The sequence below is a fragment of the Microtus oregoni genome, unplaced genomic scaffold (genome assembly GCF_018167655.1).
Source record: "Microtus oregoni isolate MIOR12 unplaced genomic scaffold, Mior012 000013F_ref0000133, whole genome shotgun sequence".
Taxonomy (NCBI): domain Eukaryota; kingdom Metazoa; phylum Chordata; class Mammalia; order Rodentia; family Cricetidae; genus Microtus; species Microtus oregoni.
In genome coordinates, this window is record NW_024543072.1 from 12,718,679 (window position 1) to 12,737,209 (window position 18,531).

General features: G+C 40.4%; 1 protein-coding gene across 2 annotated transcripts in view; it reads left to right on the top strand.

Moving 5' to 3' along the window:
• The window catches only part of Grid1 (glutamate ionotropic receptor delta type subunit 1), a 748,494-nt gene that overhangs the window by 427,679 nt on the left and 302,284 nt on the right, over window positions 1-18,531 (top strand). For both annotated transcript variants that reach the window (XM_041662801.1, XM_041662802.1), the window contains exon 5: window positions 3,074-3,127. In XM_041662801.1, the coding sequence (XP_041518735.1) occupies window positions 3,074-3,127 (54 nt within the window). The remainder of the gene's footprint in view (window positions 1-3,073; window positions 3,128-18,531) is intronic.

Genomic DNA, 18,531 nt, shown 5'->3' on the forward strand with positions numbered 1-18,531 from the left:
TGAGGCAGCCTATTTGTCTTACCTGTAAGGGTAGAAAACTTTTTTTCTGCTGTGTTTTTTCTTCTCTGATTACTAGTAAATCCACTCTTAGATGCTACAAAGAGCAACTTGAACTCTCCCCCTAGACAGTTCTTCATTTGATTAGACACCTCTACCGTCCTGCTCAGTAAGAGTTCCTTGATACTCATGTGGCTGTTGCCTTAAGCTGTCTCACTTCATTCCTGGGATCTAGGGTGAGGTTTCTCCCATCGCTGGGGTGGCTCACTCAGATCAACACCAAGGGTAGAACTAATACCTCTACTCTCGGCCTTTCCATCAGTCTTTAGTCTCTACTGCATTCCAGTTGTATCTCAGCAGTTGCTAATTTCTGTTTTGAGTTCAGCCTCATTGACCTCCCCGTGTTGAGATTCAGTTTAGCATTCCAGCCTTTGGGACCTTATGAAATCCTCCAAGTTCTGTGTCATATGCTAATTTGATATGCAAGTTGCTGATGGAAAAATGAGCATTAAGGAAATTCTGAAAGGTTAGGGGTTGAATTCAGCAAGGGCCCAGCAATGTGTTCAGAGTATTTAGATTACAGTCCAGTATGTTTTTTTCTTATCACCATGGTCTTAGATATCTAAAGACATCTGTGGCCATCTGCGTGTAGAGAAGAGGGGGACTCTAGGCTGGGTGGCCAAGACTCTACCCTGAGGTGCTCTCCTCTCACAACTCATACTTCAGGGTCCTCAAGAGACATTGACTCTTGGGTCTTATCAGTGTCTCTTGAGACAGCCTCTCTCTCCAGGCTTGCAGAATGGGATGAGAAATATCTCAGGGTAAAGCACTATGTTACTCAGATGCCTCTGGCCTCCTTGAGGCTCACTTCCTTCCAAGGGCATAAGCCAGTACCAAGAGCCTCCTTCCTGAGGTTGGGCGGGGGTCTGTTTATCCAAGAAAATACAGTGTTAATTGAGTAAGGCTTCTGGGACCAAAGGATACAGGATAGATGTAACATATGGAAGAACGAGGGTGAACCTCTGGAGTGACCATCCTCTTATCTCTGCTTCCTGTGATATTCTTGGGACATTTATGAACCTCGTTCTCTGAATTTCCCTCTTTCTGGCCTCAAGGGTTACATAATTTTGCAGACAGGAGATGGGCAAGTGTTATCTGTATTTTATGCATGACTTCACTAGACAAATGATAATGGAAAGGGTTATTTCCTTCGATTTCAGACTCTTGCCTGGGGTTCACAGCCTGGTACCCTCTCACTCATAGGCTATAGAGAGGTCAATCCCTGTTCTTCAGCCCTGAGTGGTCTAGGAAAAGCTTTTTGACTGTACTTGGTGTCCTGTGAGGGTCTCTGTTGAGGACTGATGGGCTCAAATTCTCCTGGGCTTCCTATGATCTCTATCTTCATGATCTATTGTGTTCCCCAAGCATACTTATCTGTTCCCAATGGAGCAAGGCCCTAACGGAGCTCTGTACTCTGATAGTGTAGGTGCCTTAGCACCACGCATGCCTAAGACCTTTGCTAACCACACACAGGTTGTAGTCACAGGTGTAGGCTCTGACACCACTTCACCTACTTTCTTAAGAACAGTCACCTCTGTACATACTGATAAGAAAATGTAAATTTGATATATTGATAAGTTAGCAATAAGATTTTTGCCTGATATGCATTTCTTAAAGTGATTTTAACTTAAAGCATCTGCCTGATAGGCATGTGGAGATATGTATTTGTATGATATGACTGTAGAAGCTTCTGGAAGGGATCACTTCAGACAGCTTCCAGTGGATGACTTTGGAGGAACAAATGGGGAGCTTTTACGACATTAGCACATTTGTTTAAAATGAGAAAGTATTATGGGGTGAGTTTAATTAAGCATCTTAATTTGTCTATATTTTTAAAATCAAGAGTAATAAAAATTACATTACCAAAATGTTAAAAGAAAATGTAAAAAGAAAAGGAGTAAATCTGAAAGTGCTTTCCCAGGTTCATAGATGGCTTGGCGCTGTGCCCGGTGCTCAGCAAGCTCTTGGCACATGCTCACTGTGAACGTTCTTGCAGGACATGCTTGCAAATCATCAGTCCCTTCCAGCTCTTTCCGTCTGTTGGCTTTCTAACTCAAGGAGAGAGAAAGCTCCCATAAACACATGCAAGAGAGCCAGGCACAGTGATGCATGCCTATAATCCTAGGCCTTTGGAGGTGGAGGATCAGGAGTTCATGGCTATCTTGGGTACACAGTGGGTTTTAGACTTGTCTTTGCTGTATAATACCCTTTCTTAAATAAAAGCAAAACCAAACAAGCACATGGACAAACAAGCTCAAAGCATGCAAACAAAACAAGAGACTGGATTTTGCCTGCTGCTGTCTCTCACTTGTTCATATGTCAGGCTATGTTGATTGAACACCTGCTATATGTGGGTGTCAGAACAAAGTTCTGGGACACAACTGTAGCCTGTGAGACTTTAGTCTTGTCCCCACCTTGTCCCAACTTGGCAGAGAAAATAGATAATAGAAACAAACAATACAGTTGTAACCTTTCACACACAACAACGGCAAGTGCTGTAGCAAAACAGTGCGGAGAGAGTGGTGGGGTTAGACCTCGTCCTCAGTAACTGGAAAGAACCCAGCTCTGTGGATCCTAAAGAGAATGCACAGGAGCTTTGCAGTTTAGGATGAACTGCCATAAACCTAATATATCAGTTTTCCAGTTCTGTAGTTTTGTGTAATGATGATGCTATCCTTAAGTGCCCCCTTGGAAAGGAATTTGCATGCATTCATGGGGAAGGAAGACTTTGACTGTACCTGTGATCTGTGGTACCTGTGGGACTGTCTAGGGCCTCTAACCTTGCTCTTGGTCATTGCAGGAGGGCATGGAAGGACAGGGGAAAATCAGATATCTGTGTTCAGATGTGTTTCTCTTGTGACCAAGGCAGCCATTTGGGCCTCAGGGGAATGGAATTGTTTCGTGAGGAAAAAATTCTGCGGAAATAATGTTTATAAAATGTCATCCCAGCCATCCTCTTGTGTGTCTGCCAGCTTCTGCCTGCTTCTGTTCATGTACGTTCTTGTTCTCTCTGCAGGCTGTGGAGACCAACCTGGCTTCCAAGGACAGCCATTGGGTCTTTGTGAATGAGGTAAGAGCCCCAGAATGGTGATGGGTGTGGGCTGCCTGCTGTCCAGTTTTCCCACTGCCCCATAGGAAAACTCAGAACAATCCTTCCAAATCTAATCCTGACTTGGGGCCTGGAATGGATTCTGGAGTTCCATTTTGCCAAGGCAGGAGGGCAGAGAGCTGACCTTGGCCTGCCAAGATGCTTACCCGAAGCTCATGGGATTCAATAGGACAATCCAGTCCATGAGACCAGCAAATGTCAGAGAAGTGGTTTCAGAATTAGGTAAAGGGGATGAGGTGGGACTGCTAGTCAGTTAGGAGCCAGGGCCTGGGAGATTAGGCCAGGTTATAAAATAAATACAGACGGCAGCAGGACATAGGGATAAGTCCTATGAGTCCCTATCTCGTGCAGAATATTACCAGCGTGTGAGAGCGTTATGTGTCCGGGTGTAAGTAGGAGTTTCTAAGTGTGTACATGTGTGAAAATGTAATGGTTTACGCATATATGCGTGTACACATGTGTGAGGAGCGCTATGTGTGTGAGAACGTGGTATGGTATAACAGAGTATGTGTGTGAATTGTGTACATGTGAGTGTTACTGTGTGTGTATATTCATGTGACTGTGTGTGTGCAAACATCTCTATGTGCAAGTGTGCATTGTGAGAGTTATGCATGAGTTTGTGTGTGTGGATATGTGAATGTGCGTGTGTGACTGTATCAGGATGTATGTGTGAGTTGTTTGTTATTGTGAGTATATCTGAGTATGTATGTGTGTCAACTGTGTGTCATGAGTTGTAAATGTATGTGAATATATGTCTATGGGTGTGTATGTATGTCTTCAGGTCTGGCCACCCCACTAGTTTGGCCTCAGGGGTGAATGGAAGCCCAAGGCATCAGTGCTGGGGTAAAAGGTGTGTGCCATCACCACCCAACTCCCTGAGTTCTTACAACAATGTAAACACAAGCTAGCTCTCCCTAAGAAGATCATTTATTATTATATCATCACATTCATCATTCATAATGAGTATTAAGGACCTCAAAATAAAATAATTTTGGAGATTTACAAAAAAGATTTTCCCTGTTCACTCTTTAGAGATTGTGTCTTGCTGGTCTGTGTTGAAGCTGTTACACCTGCCCCCATCTTTTCTGAAGAACCCCCTCTGCCCACATACTCTTTCGGGAAGCAGAGTCAGGGCAACCTGTGTGGCCTCCACATGCTGTTCGTTGAGAGCAGATCTGTAAATGTTTCTTGGTTTTGCTTTCAGTGGGGGCACAGCCTTCAACTGCTCCTCAATTAGCTGGATCAATTTCTAATGGCTTCATTCTGGGAGATCTAAGGTTTATTATGTGGGTAATTTCTTCTTTTTATGATGTGTATTTCTTCATTAGCTCGGGGCTAATATGGCTGAGATCCATTTTGGGTGGCTGCTGTTAATAATGGTCGAAGGTAGCATCACACGCTAACTGCTCGCCGGGCCCACTGCTAAGGTTTCCCTCTAGGAGTCCACATCTTATGAGCTCCCTGCCTACGTGGGCCAGCTGGAAACACAAGGTACCGCCCCTTTCCCTTAGAACGGTTCTGTAACTGTGCTGGTAAAATTAGGAGAGGGGATGTGACCACCCCCACCCTGATCTTCAGAACCTGCTTGAGGCTCCATTGATCCTCACTAAGTTTTGATTCTCAGAGCTTTGCTGCTTCTCTGCAGGCTCTTCAAAGCCCAGTGACCTTTGTTCCAGTGAAAGGGAACGTTCTGCAAGTGTCCCTGAAGTCAAATGTCTGGCGCTGGTTTTCCTTTTTGGATGACTCCTCCACAGTGAATAGCCAGTGTTTGCTGTGGTCGGGCTTCAGAAACCTACTATTTTACATTTTAAAGATTTTTCTCTTACCTCTTCTGCATCCCCACCCATCCATCCCCAGGCCCTGTCTCTACAGCGTGACTCCCTCTCCAGGCCTGAACACCAAGTATGAGATGCTTTGGGGTGCCTCCTACTCCCAGGAACCCAGGTATTTTGTAGGAGGTAGCTTGAACCCAGATCTTAGAGTTCCCAGGAGACGGGGATAGAAAGGGGCACCTGTAGAGCCCGCAAGGAGCAGCCAGAGGAGGAAGTCTGTACTTCACCACAGAGGGAACTCATGTGGGCTGGCCGCAAAGCGCAGGCTGATCTGAGAGTTCCGAACTAGACATGTCTTTCTTCAGAAGTGAGGGAATTTGGGGACCCACTGCTCTCTTCAATCTTCCGTCCTTCTCCAGGAAGGCTCTTTCCCTTGAGAGGCACAGGACAGCAGCCAGCATTCCTTGTCAATCACTTTGCAGCTTTTAACCCCTGGACCTGCTCCCCAATAGCCCCACTAGGGAACTGTCATCACCCCTACTTTACAGGCAAGGAAACAGAAGTTTCCAGAGTTGAATCAGTTCCTCAAGGCCAGGCACAGATTGTGTGTTGCCCATGAGATTTGTTTATCCCTGTATTTTGTGTGTATACACATTTTTGCCATGTGGATGAGTGCACATGTGTGTGAGCGTGTGGAAGCCTGAAGTTGCTGTTGGGCACCAACTGCAATTGCTCTTCCACCTTATTTACAGAGGGAGGACCTCTCAGCCAAATGCAGAGCAGAGCTCACTGATATGGCCTGTCTAGCCAGCTTACTCTTAGAATACTCTTTCGGCCTTCTGAAGCAGAAATTGCAAAGTGGGCTGCCGTGACTACCCAGAATTTATGTGTTTTATGTATTTATTTATTTGAGAATCTAAACTCGTGCTTTCATAGAGATGCTTTAACCACTGGGTCATCTCCACCTTCCTGCCTGTAGAGTTCTTTATGAAGATTGTCTAGTTCCAAATGCTGTAACTGACACCATTGTGCTAATGGTTTTGGCAAAGAACCAGAACTTGAGGTCAGTCTGTTTCTGAAAAGCCAGTCAGCAGGGCTCAGGTACTCATGACAGTGGAGACACTCTTTGGCTGACCTTTGGTCCCAGCACATGGACATTCTTAAGGACTTCAGTCCACAGGTAGAGGCTCTGCTAAAGTCTTGACCCCACGTTCAGATGTAGCATATGGTTAATGACAGAGGTGCTCTCTAAATGGCATTTCGGTTTATCCACTGGGCCAGCCCCACGGAGAATGTTATTTACTGTTTATGCATGGTCCCAAAGAAAACACCAACCTGACTCTTCTGCTGGCCATGTTGTAGAATTTTAAGCACTGCAAAATTTAAACCAACCAATACAGAGCCATAGACAAATAGTTTTCAGTTGCTGATCTTTGTATTGTGTGTAGTGACAAGTAATAAAATAAAGAAAACAAAGTAAAAAGTCAAGGGGGGCAAGCATTTGATGAAGACTCACTTTGCAACCTCAACTCTAGGATTTGGCTTCTCTCTCTCTCTCTCTCTCTCTCTCTCTCTCTCTGTGTGTGTGTGTGTGTGTTTATGTGTGTATAGGTCCATATATGTTCAAGTACACATGCACATATTTAAATGTTCATGTGAAGGTCAGAGGCTGATTTCAGGTGTTGTTCCTTGGGTCCCATCCACTTTGAGTTTTGGGAGGCAGGGTTTTGCACTGGCTTCGAGCTCACCAAGCATGCTGGACTGGCTAGGTGAGTCCTTAAAATTCCATCTGTTGCTGCCTCCCCAGTGCCGGGGTTACAAGTGTGCCACCACCCTTCTGTATTTGATTTGCTTCATGTATTTTTCTGGATTCAGGATGAACATTCAAGGATACATGTTTTTGTTTGTATTCTTTTTGTGGTGGGTTTCTTAATACATCCTTTTGTTCACTAGTGAGTAGTGTTACCTATTACAATCCTTTTTTGCTTTTGTTTTTGAGAAGACAAAATTGCCTTCTGAATTTGTGCACCTCTCTGGGAGATTCAGTGACTCTCTGGGTTCTAGTATGGGACACTGGCAAGCAGATGTAGTTTTGGCATAAAGCGTATTTTTATTGATTGATTAAGTTATAAGAACATATGGAAAGTGAAACCAATCATTGGACAAGGTGGCCAGTATACTGTGAGTCCCTTGAGGACATGGCCAGAATTAGCTTATCAATGAGTCTTCGATGCCTTGTGGAGAAAATAGATTGCCGAAAGGTCGGATTGAAGGTGGGTCAATCTTTATAGTGAAGAGCAAACTGCATTGATGAGCACTTCACAGTCTGTAGCAGAGAAAGAAAGTAGCAATTAAAGACCTGAGCCTCAGAGATGGAGATGTTGCTTTAAGCCAGCTGAGCCTGGATGTGTTTGGTGGCTTCTGTATCAGGCTGGAGTGAGAGCCTTCTCTCCATTTGGCTTTATAAGATTCCAAGTGAGATGTCTTTATGGTTGGCCAAAATACACATGCTGCCCTTAGTGCCGGCTAGACTCTGGACAAGGAGAATAGTGCCTTCCTACGAAGCTTCATCCTGGCCAGAGACAGGTACTTTGTGGTCTGTTCTCTTGAGAACTTTCTGCAGGAAATCCCTCCATGGGATTGTGCAGTGTGATTCTCAGGCTTCTGAAGGACTCTATGTGAGGGGGAAGGTAATTGCTCCACCTGATGCTTAACAGCAGACTTCTTCGGGTGCACTCTTGGAGACATGTTACAACCATTACAGAGTTGGATAGAAATGGTTTAAGATGTTTAATAAATAATGTACATGCTTATGGTATTTGAGCTCAGGGATGGTGGGTGGTCAGGGCCCAGGAAAAGGTAGGTTTCCAGAGGTGGGGAGGGCATAGTTAGCATTACTCTTCCACTGTAGCGTACACCAATGACCTACATGGCCTTGTCCATTCTAAACCTTGTTCTTAAGCTCTAGACTCAGAGACTAGCTGCTTTCCTGATCCCCACCCCCACACAACATAGGACCTTATTTTCCATCTGAAGGTCATTGTGTCTGCCTCAGAATTCCTGTTCCTCCTCCAAACCTGTGTCCTGCTAGTGTTCCTGACCTCAGGCAGCATGCCATGCTCTGGCTGACACTAGCAGTGTGGAGTAGCTCACATTTTGTTGCCTGCATAGCCTGCTGCAGGAGGGCTCTTCCCCACCTTTCTACTGTGGTGGTTTACTTCTTATCAGTCTCCCCTTGTCAGGGCTCCTGCCTGCAGGGGAACAGTGACTTCTCTTATTTCCCCAGGAGTTTTCCATCTGCTGTGCCCTTCCCAAATCTTACGCCATCCCTTACAGAGCTCTGCCTTGTTAGCAGCTGACGCATATGCCCATCTCCCTAAGAGCCTGTGAGTGAGGGTCGGAATCTCTTTCCTGATTCTTTTCTGAAGGATTCTAGCATAAAAGGCTCACCAGAGGAGGCATTTCTGATTAAACCTCCTATCTATCTCTTGCTTGCTCACCTTGACTCTTCTTGTCTGATTGCCTAAACGTGGAGGAAGAGGCATTGCTAAAAAGCTCAGTCTTCCATGGCCTCAGGAAGCCATGGTGATTGTCTCCTTGAGCGACAGCTACCAGCTCCTCTTGCTGCATTGCACCCATTTTTTCTGAGCCTATATTATGGTCAAAGGGAAGCAGTGCTTCACCAGAGGATCCCAAAGCTCCCCTGGCCTTGGACCAGGTCTCCAGAAGACAGTGGAGTAGGCGGGGTAAGCACTTGAGGAACTTCTTGCAGAAATTCCAAGACGTACGCCGGGGAAAATGTATTGTTTGTCCACAAGAATTCTGTGGGAATGAATTCTATGATCAAAGGGTGGATCACATTAGAGCTAAATAGTGTGGCCAGACACCCAGGAGGCAGAGGCAAGTGGATCTCTATTAGTTTGAGGCCAGCCTGGTCTACATAGCAAGCTTCAGGCCAGCCAAGGTTTCACAGTGAGAACCTGCCTCAAGACATAGATAGACAGCCAGCCAAGCAGAGAGTTAAATAGTTAGAAATAGGTATCTCCCATCCGGGCTTGCTGGGGCAAGTGCACACCATACCTTCCCACGTACAATACAGTGAACACTGGCTGCCCCTACGCACTTGATCTCACCGCACATCTTACGTGCTGTTGATCTCATGTGCTCACTTTGGCTGGAGTAGGTTATGGACGGGTGGTGCAGAGACCATCTTTAAAGGAAGTCCTGTCTGTGGAGCTGCTCCAACTGGCCCTTAAGAGGACTCTACGCTCCAGCAGGTGTCACATCAGCACCTGGACATTCTCAGTGCCTACTCCCTAGGATAGATATTCTTTATGCTTTTCCCTCAGGCCCTACCCCATTTAATTGCTTTCACCGGCTGCTGATCAGCATAAGGATCTGTGGAGCAATGGGGGAAACACTACCAACAGTCCAGAAGGCATCACTCCAAACTCCCATGACTGTCCTACCCAGAACCTGTATGGAGGGTAAACACATACTTGTGGACTTAGATTACGCTTTGTTAGTGCGGGAAATGATGCCAAGACTAACTGACGTAAGCAACAGAGGAACACGTGAAAGCGGTCCCCTAGCTTTAAGATTTGAGGATGTTTATAACCCCTTGTCTATCTGCATTGCTCAGACGAGGGAGTTATTTTTTTATTCCTTTCATTTGGAAGACTTTAATTCTGTTTGAGCGTTCAGTCCCTGTACTGTTTGCCATCTTTAATTTTAATTTAACATCACTCAAAGCCAATTTGTTTGTTGTAATCTATGTATGTGTTTACCTTCATAGCCCCAGTGGGGAGTCTTAGAGAACATAGTCCACAGCTTGCTTTTCTCTTTCGCCCCAGCTCAGAATCCTGGAGTGAAGAATAGGTGTTGCCATTTGTCAGGCATTAGCTGCAACCAAGAACTGTTTTGATTTTTTTATTACATTTATTTTGTGTGTGTGTGTGTGTGTGTGTGTGTGTGTGTGTGTGCGCCACAGTATGCATTTAGAGGCCAGAGGAAAATTTGTAGGATTCAGTTCTTCCCACATAGTTCTTCCAACTTAAATCATCAGGGTTGATGGCAATGGCCTTCACTCACTAAACCATATCACTGGCCCAGCACTATTTTCGATTAGTGTTAGTGAAGTTTGATATACAACAAATGGACATATTTTAGTATACACATTAGGTTTGATATATTTCTTCTTTACTCATGAGTCATAATTAGTGAAGACAGTTTGTATACCCATAACACACAAAGTGTCTTTGTGTGTCTTCGTATTCCACCCTACTTTTCTCTGAACTTTTATAATTCCTTAGCAACTACTGATTTGGTACCATGCTGGTTACTTTGTATTTCTAATGACACAATCTAGAGTTATGTGGAATGAGGGATCCTCAATTGAAAAGTCATCTCTATCAGATTGGCTTCTGGCTGTGTGTGAGAGAGATTGTCTTCATTGATGATTATTGCTGGAGAACCAAGCCCATGTGGGCAAGGGCATTCCTAAGCTGGCTGGGCCTGGTTGTCTAAGAAAGCTAGCCGACAATGAGGAAGTAGGGAAGCCAGAAAATAAGTCACTAAGCAGCATTCCTCTATAGGTTGTGCTCCATGCTTCTGCCTCTGGGTTCTGCCTTGAATTCTTGTCTGACTTCTCTCAGTGATAAACTGGCCTGGAAGTATAAGATAAAATAAATTGTTTTCTCTCCAAGTTGCTTTGGTCTTGGTGCTTATCACAGCAACAGATCAGGAACTATAGCAGTCCCTGTTGATGATATCTAACTTCGAGAGATTTGCATAGATAGAACACTTCAGTATATATTCTTTATTTTCTTTTGATATGGCTTTCTTCACGTGTAGGTATTTAAAAAATAGAAGTAATTTTCCCCTTTTATTGATGAGTAATATTCAACCGTATGAGTAAATCACATCCATAGATGGGCATTTTGCATCTCAATTTTTGGCCAGTACGTCTAATGCTATTAGTGGTTGTCTTAGTCCCTGATCTGTGGCTGTGAAGAGACACATGATCAATGCAACTAATATAAGAGAAAACATTAATTCGGGGATCACTTGCAGTTTCAGAGGTTTAGTCCATTATCATGAAGGCATGACGGTATGCAGGCAGATACTAGAGCAGTAGCTAAGAGTTATGTCCTCATCAGTATGTGGAAAAGGAGAGTCCTGGCTTCGGCTTTGAGATGCACTTGCTCCAGCAAGGCCACGCCTCCTAATTCTGTCAAATAGTGCCATTCCCTGATGACTAAGCATTTGAATATAGGGAGCCTGTGGGGGCCATTCTTCTTCAGACCACCACAGGGATATGCACGAAAGGACTTTTCATGAATGTGTGCTTTGATTTCATAGGGAGATATAGACTTAAATTTTAGTCATTATAGTGTTTCATAGTTCACATTGTAATTTTAGTTTGTGTTTCCCTGATGATGGATGATATTGAGTATCTTTCTGGCCTCTCCATCCTGCCTGCTTTCCCTCACTTTCTCCCTTCTTGTTTCTCTACCTCCTCTTCTTCCTCAGTTGGTGAGGGTGGAACCCAGGACTTGGCACTTGTTAGCCCTGCATTCTGGTGATGAGCTGTCCCTCCATACACACATCTAATTATTGCTTTAGAAAATTGTTTGCTTAAATATTTTTAGTATGCTAATTACACGGAGCCATGAGTGATATTGATTTTTCATGCATGTTTCCCTCTTCTTTCTTATTTTTTATTGTTTTTATTGAGCTATTCATTTTGCTCTGCTCCTCTCTCTTTCGCTCCTCTTCCCTTCTTCCCTGCCCCATGACTCCCATGTTCCCAGTTTACTCAGGAGATCTTGTCTTATTCTACTTCTCATGTAGATTAAATCCATGTATGTCTCTCTTAGGGTCCTCTTTGTTGTCTAGGTTCTCTGGGATTGTGAAATCTAGGCTTGTTTTTCTTTGTTTTTATGTCTAAAAACCACTTATGAGTAAGTACATATTATATTTGTCCTTCTGGGTCTGGGTTACCACACTCAATATGCTTATTTTCTAGATCCATCCATTTGCCTACAAAGTTCAAGATGTCATTATTATTATTATTTTTTTTTTACCACTGAGTAATACCCCATTGTGTAAATGAACCATATTTTCTTTATCTTCTGTTGAGAGGCATCTAGGTTGTTTCCAGGTTTTGGCTATGACAAACAATGCTGCTATGAACATAGTTGAGTACATATCCTTGTGGTGTGATTGAGTGTCCTTTGGGTACATACCCAAAAGTGGTATTACTTGGTCTTGAGGAAGGTTGTTTCTAATTTTCTGAGAAATCGCCACACTGACATCCAAAGGGGCTGTACCAGTTTGCGCTCCCATCAGCAATGCAGGAGTGTTCCCTTTACACCACAACCTCTCCAGCTTAAGTTGCTGTCAGTATTTTTGATCTTGGTCATTCTTACAGGTGTAAGATGGAATCTCAGAGTTGTTTGGATTTACATTTCTCTGATGGCTAAGGATGTTGAGCATTTCCTTAAGGATCTCTCATTCATTAGAGATTCATCTGTTGAGAGGTCTCTATTTAGGTCTGTATCCCATTTTTTATTGGATTATTTGTTCTTTTAATGTCATATTTTTTTTTTAAGATTCTATTTATTTCTTACGTATACAGTGCATGTTTTCCTGCAGGCCAGAAGAGGGCGCCAGATCTCATCATAGATGGTTGTGAGCCACCATATGGTTGCTGAGAATTGAACTCAGGACCTCTGGAAGAGCAGTCAGTGCTCTTAACCTCTGAGCCATCTCTCCAGCCCAATGTCATATTTCTTGATTTCTTTATATATTTTGGAGATAAGTCCTTTGACCAACATGGAGTTGGTGAAGATTTTTACCCATTCTTTAGGCTGTGTTTTGTCTTGTTGACCCTGTCCTTTGCTTACAGAAGCTTCTCAGTTTCTGGAGGTCCCATTTATTGTTTCTCTCAGTAGCTATGCTACTGGGGTTATATTTAGGAAGTGGTCTCCTGTGCCAATGTGTTCAACTGTACTTCCTACTTTCTCTTCTATGAGGTTCAGTGTGGTTGGTTTTATGTTGAGGTCTTTGATCTGTTTGGATTTGAGTATTATGCATGGTGATAGATATGGGTCTATTTTCATGCTTCTACATGTTGATATCCAGTTATGCCAGGACTATTTGTTAAATATGCTTTTTTCCATTTTATAATTTTGATTGTCAAAAATTAGATGTTTGTAGGTTATGGATTGATATCTGGGACTTGGATTTGATTCCATTGGTCTTCCTGTCTGTTTTTATGCCAATACAAGGATTTATAGTAGAGTTTGAAGTTAGGTATTGTGATACCTCCAGAAGTTCCTGTATTGTACATGATTTGTTATGGCTATCCTGGTTTTTTTTTTTGTTTTTTCACATAATGTTGGGTATTCTTTCGAGGTCTGTGACGAATTTTGCTGGGATTATGATTGCATTGTATCTGTAGATTGCTTTTGGTAATTTTGGGAGTTCTTTCCATTTTCTGTTGTCTTTTTCAATTTCTTTCTCTAAAGATTTAAAGTTCTTGTCATACAGGTCTTTCACCTTTTTGGTTAAAGTTATTCCAAGATATTTTATGTTGTTTGTGGCTATTGTGAAGGCTGATGTTTCTCTTATTTATTTCTTAGCCCATTTATCATCTGTATAAAGGAGGGCTACTGATTTTTTTGGGGTTACTCTTGTATCCTGCTACCTTACTGAAGGTGTTTATGAGTTGAAGGAGTTCCCTGATAGAATTTTTAAGGTAATTTATGTATACTATCATATCACATCAGCAGATAATCAGAATTTGACTTCTTCTTTTCCAATTTGTATCCGTTTGATCTCTTTTGTTGTCTTATTTCTCTAGTGAAAACTTCCAATACTATATAGAATAGATATGGAGAGAGTGGATAACCTTGTCTTGTTCCTGATTTCAGTGGGATCGCTTTGAGTTTCTTTCCATTTAGTTTGATGGTGACTGTTAGCTGGCTGAATATTGCCTTTATTATGTTTAGATATATTTCTTTTATCCCTGAACTCTTTAAGACTTTTATCATGAAGGGGTATTGAAATTTGTTGAAGGCTTGTTCAGCATTTAATGAGGTGATTATGTTTTTTTTTCTTTCAGTTTGTTAATATGGTGGATTACTCTGACAGACTTTTGAATATTGAACCATTCCTCCATGTCTGAATTTGGCTTAAGCCTACTTGGTCACGGTGGATATTTTCTGGTGTGTTTTTGGATTCAGTTTGGCAGTATTTTACTGAGTATATTTGCATCAATATTCATGAGTGAAATTGGTCTATAATTCTCTTTCTTAGTGTGGTTTGTGTATCAGAGTAACTGTAGCCTTGAAAAAAAGAGTTTGGCAATGTTCCTTCTGTTTCTCTTGTGTGAAACAATTTGAAGAGTATTGGTATTAGTTTTTTGAAAATCTTGTAGAATTCTGTGTTGAAACCGTCTGGTCCTAGGCTTTTTTTGGTTGGGAGATTTTGATGGCTGTTTCTTTATCTTTAGTGGTTATAGATCTATTTAATTTGTTTATTTGATCTTGATTAAATTTTGGTAAGTGATATTTGTTCAGAAAATTGTCCATTTCCTTTAAGTTTTCTAACTTTGTGGAGTACAGGTTTTTGAAGTGTGACCTGACTATTCTCAGGAGTTTCTTTGTATCTGTTGTTATGTCCCCCTTTTCATTTCTGATTTTATTAATTTGGATATTCTCTCTACCTTTTGGTTAGTTTGGATAAAGGTATATGTATTTTGTTTATTTCCTCCAAGAACCAACTCTTTTTCTCAATGATTTTTTATATTGTTTTCTTTGTTTCTATTTTATTGATTTTAGCCCTCAATTAGTTTATTTCCTGTTGTGCTGTCCTCCTTGGTAAGATTGCTTCTTTTTGTTCTAGGGCTTTTAGGTGTTCTGTTAATTCGCTAGTGTAGGATTTTTCCAGCTTCTTTATGTAGGCATTTAGTAATAGGAATTTTCCTCTTAACTCTGCTTTAATGGAGTCCCGTAAGTTTGGCTATGTTGTGTGGTCATTTTCATTGAATTTTAGGAAGTATTTATTTATTTATTTATTTATGCAGGGATGATTCATGTGAGCATTACTCAATGTCTATGTGTTTGTCAGATTTCTGGAATAAGTATTGGTGTTGAATTCTAACTTTAAGCCATGATGATCCGATAAGATACATGGGATTATTCCACTTTTTTTGTTTCTGTTGAGGTTTGCTTTGTTACCGAGTATGTGTTCAATTTTTGAGAAGGTTTCATGCGTTGCTGAAAAGAATGTATATTCTTTTATGTTTGGGTGGAATATTCTTTAGCTGTCTGTTAAGTCCATTTGAGTCCTAACATCTGTTAGTTCCCTTATTCCTCTGTTAAGTTTCTGTCTGGCAGACCTGTCCATTGGTGAGAATGGGGTGTTGAAGCCTCCCATTATCAGTGCATGGGGCTTAATGTGTGATTTAAGCTTTAGTAATGTTTTTGTTTTTTGTTGTTTTTACATATGAGGGTGCCCTTGTATTTGGGGCATAAATGTTTAGTATTGAGATTGCTTAAATATTTTACATGTTTTGTTGAATTATATCTTTTTTCAGTGAGTTTTGAAAGATATTTATATTTTCAATGCCAAATTCTTTACTGGATAAATACTTTGCAAAGATTTCCTGCCAGTCTCTGGTTTGTTTTTCACTATAACAATGTCTTCATGAATGGCAGACCTTTTTATTTTGGTGAAGTGCAACTTGTCAGTTAATTCTTTTGTGGATTGTGCTTTTCATGTACTAACTCAAAAACTTCTTAGCATTCTATTCTGTTCATTTGTTCTGTTTTCTTTTTTTCTAACTTTATGCCAATTGCACATTCTTTGTCTTGCAATTGCTTTATAGTAATATTTGAGATCACATTTTCCTATACTTCTAACTTCTTTTTTAAAGTTGTTTTGTCTACATGAGGCCATTAGAATTTTTTTTTGTACAAAGTTTGTTATTGGCCTGTTCCTACTTTAGTTAGTCACCGATACAGAAATGATGCCTGCAGTTTCATTTGTGTTTACATTTAATCCACGATAGAATTTGGAAAGAACTGCCATATTAATAGCATAGATAATTAATAGCATAGGTAATTCTTATCTACAATATATTTCTCCCCATTTAATTAAGATTTTTAAAATTTTTCTCAACAATAGTTTATTGATTTTAGTGTTTGGACCTTTAATATTTTTGTCAGATTTTTATGGCAATATTTTATGTTGTTGATCAACACCATTGTAGATTATTCTTTAAAAAACTTCAATGTCTAATTGTTCATTGATAGTTTGTAGGAATTCTATTGACTGTTATGTACTGATCTTGTGTCTTGGGACCCTAACTTTGATACATTTAGTAATTATAGTTCCTTTATAAACACACTGTGACAGTTCTCTGCATTGAGTGTCATGTCCTTTGGAAATGCAACAGCTTTAACCTTTTTCTCTAAGTTTGGATGCTTTATGTTTCTTTGTCTTTCCTGATTGTGTTGATTAGCGCCTCTAATACAAAGATTAAAATGGTGGTAAGATTAGATGTTTTTTTTTTTTCTTGGTCTTGACACCGAGAAGAAAATGTAGTGCATTGCTATTGTCATGTGAGATACATGTCGTTCATCAGACCAAGGAAGTCCTTCTCTTTCCTAGCTTGCAGAGGTTTTGTATTCATATTAGATTTAGCATACTGCTCCTTCTGAATGTATGGAGATGATTATGTGATTTTATTCTTTTACTTTGTTAATATACTAAAATACATGAATTGATTTTCTAATTTAAGTAATCCCTGAGATGAAACTTAATAGTTATAATAATTATCTTTTATATTAAATTTCACATTTAATTTAGGAAAACTTTGATTAGAAAGTTTCTTCAGTGTTCATAAGGGATTTTGGTGTTTTATTCTTTCTTCAAATATATTTCTTTAGTTTTGGTATTGGTATAATGATGACTTCAGAATGTGAGGTGAGAAGTATTGAATTCTAGATAATTTTATCTAGACTTTTTCTTCTGTGACTTCTAGGATTGCTTATGTATGTGGCTTAGGTCATATTTACTTTGTAGGAATGTTTTATCTACACATTAACCTTTTGTGAGGCCTTAGAACTATTTTTCTTGAGTTAGTTTTGGTAATTTGGTATTTTGGCTTAGTCAAGGGATGCCCCAAATTTCATCTGAGTTATCAAAATGAGAACTATAAAGTTAACAATGTTTCCTGGTTATTTTTTCACATTGGTTGAATCTGTAGATATAAGAACTCTTATTTTTCATATTCATAATTTGGGCCTCTTTTTGTTTTTCCTTATCTATTTATTAGTGGTGATTTCAAACAACATTTTTTTTATTTTCATAAATGGTTTCTGTAGTTTTTTCTGTTTCCTTCTATATTTTCTCTGTGTTCATAAAGGATTCATTGTTTCCCTCCCTCCCTCCCTCTTGCTTTCTTCTGCTTTTGTCTTTCTTCCCTTTCCTGCTGACTTTGGCTCTTTCTCCCAGCTCCACAGGAGATGAGGTCATGTAAGCTTCCTCCGGTGTCATGTTTCCCTGTCAGTGACATTGTGTCACCACATACATGTTGATGTATATTACTTCATTATTCAGCTCAAAATACCTTCCATGTTACTTTTTGGTTTCTTCTTTGACCCTGCATTATTTAGAAGTGTGTTATTTTGTTTGAAATATTTGGGGACTTTTCAGTGATCCTTTTCAAATATAATTCTGGCATGGTAAGAGAACATAGTTCCTAGCATGTGGATCCTTTTAAATTTATGAGACTGATTTACAGTGCAATGTATCATCCATTTATGTGTGTGTGTGTGTGTGTGTGTGTGTGTGTGTGTGTATGTATGTATTGTTCATGGTTAATGAAAGCTTGAAAAGAATATATAATCCTTTGTTACACTGAATAGTTTATAAATGTGAGTCAAGCCAATTTAGTTGATAGTTTTGTTTGTGCTTTCAGTGTCTTTGATAATATCTTTGTATATCTGTTCTAACAATCATTGAGTTACTTATTAAAATATTAAGTGATAATTGTGTTTTATTTTATTTTAACATTTTATCAGTTGTTGTATAATATATCTTGAAGTTTTCTTACCAGGACATAAACATTTAGATTTTCTTGATTAATTGACACTAAATCATTATTAAATAACTTCCTTTATTTTTGGTAATTTTCTCTCCTCTGAATCATACTTCGCCTGTTGTTAGCACAACCATCCGATAAGACTTAAAACGTGAAAGTACTCCTTGATCCATGGCCTTCCAAATGGCATGGAAATAGTGTTAATCTCACTGTGTTGATCATAAGCTCCAGCAGGGTTCATGGGTAACCAGGAGCTCTGTTAATGACAGTGATATTTTGAAAGAAATTGTTTCTCTTGAAGTGGCTCTTGATTATCTAAATACTCAGTAAAACAAACCAGCAGACTATCACACCCCCACATATATATACATCTATCTATCTATCTATCTATCTATCTATCTATCTATCTATCTATATAATTGTATGGTATATTCATATATATGTATATATTTATTTAAGATGAATGAAGTCAGGATACC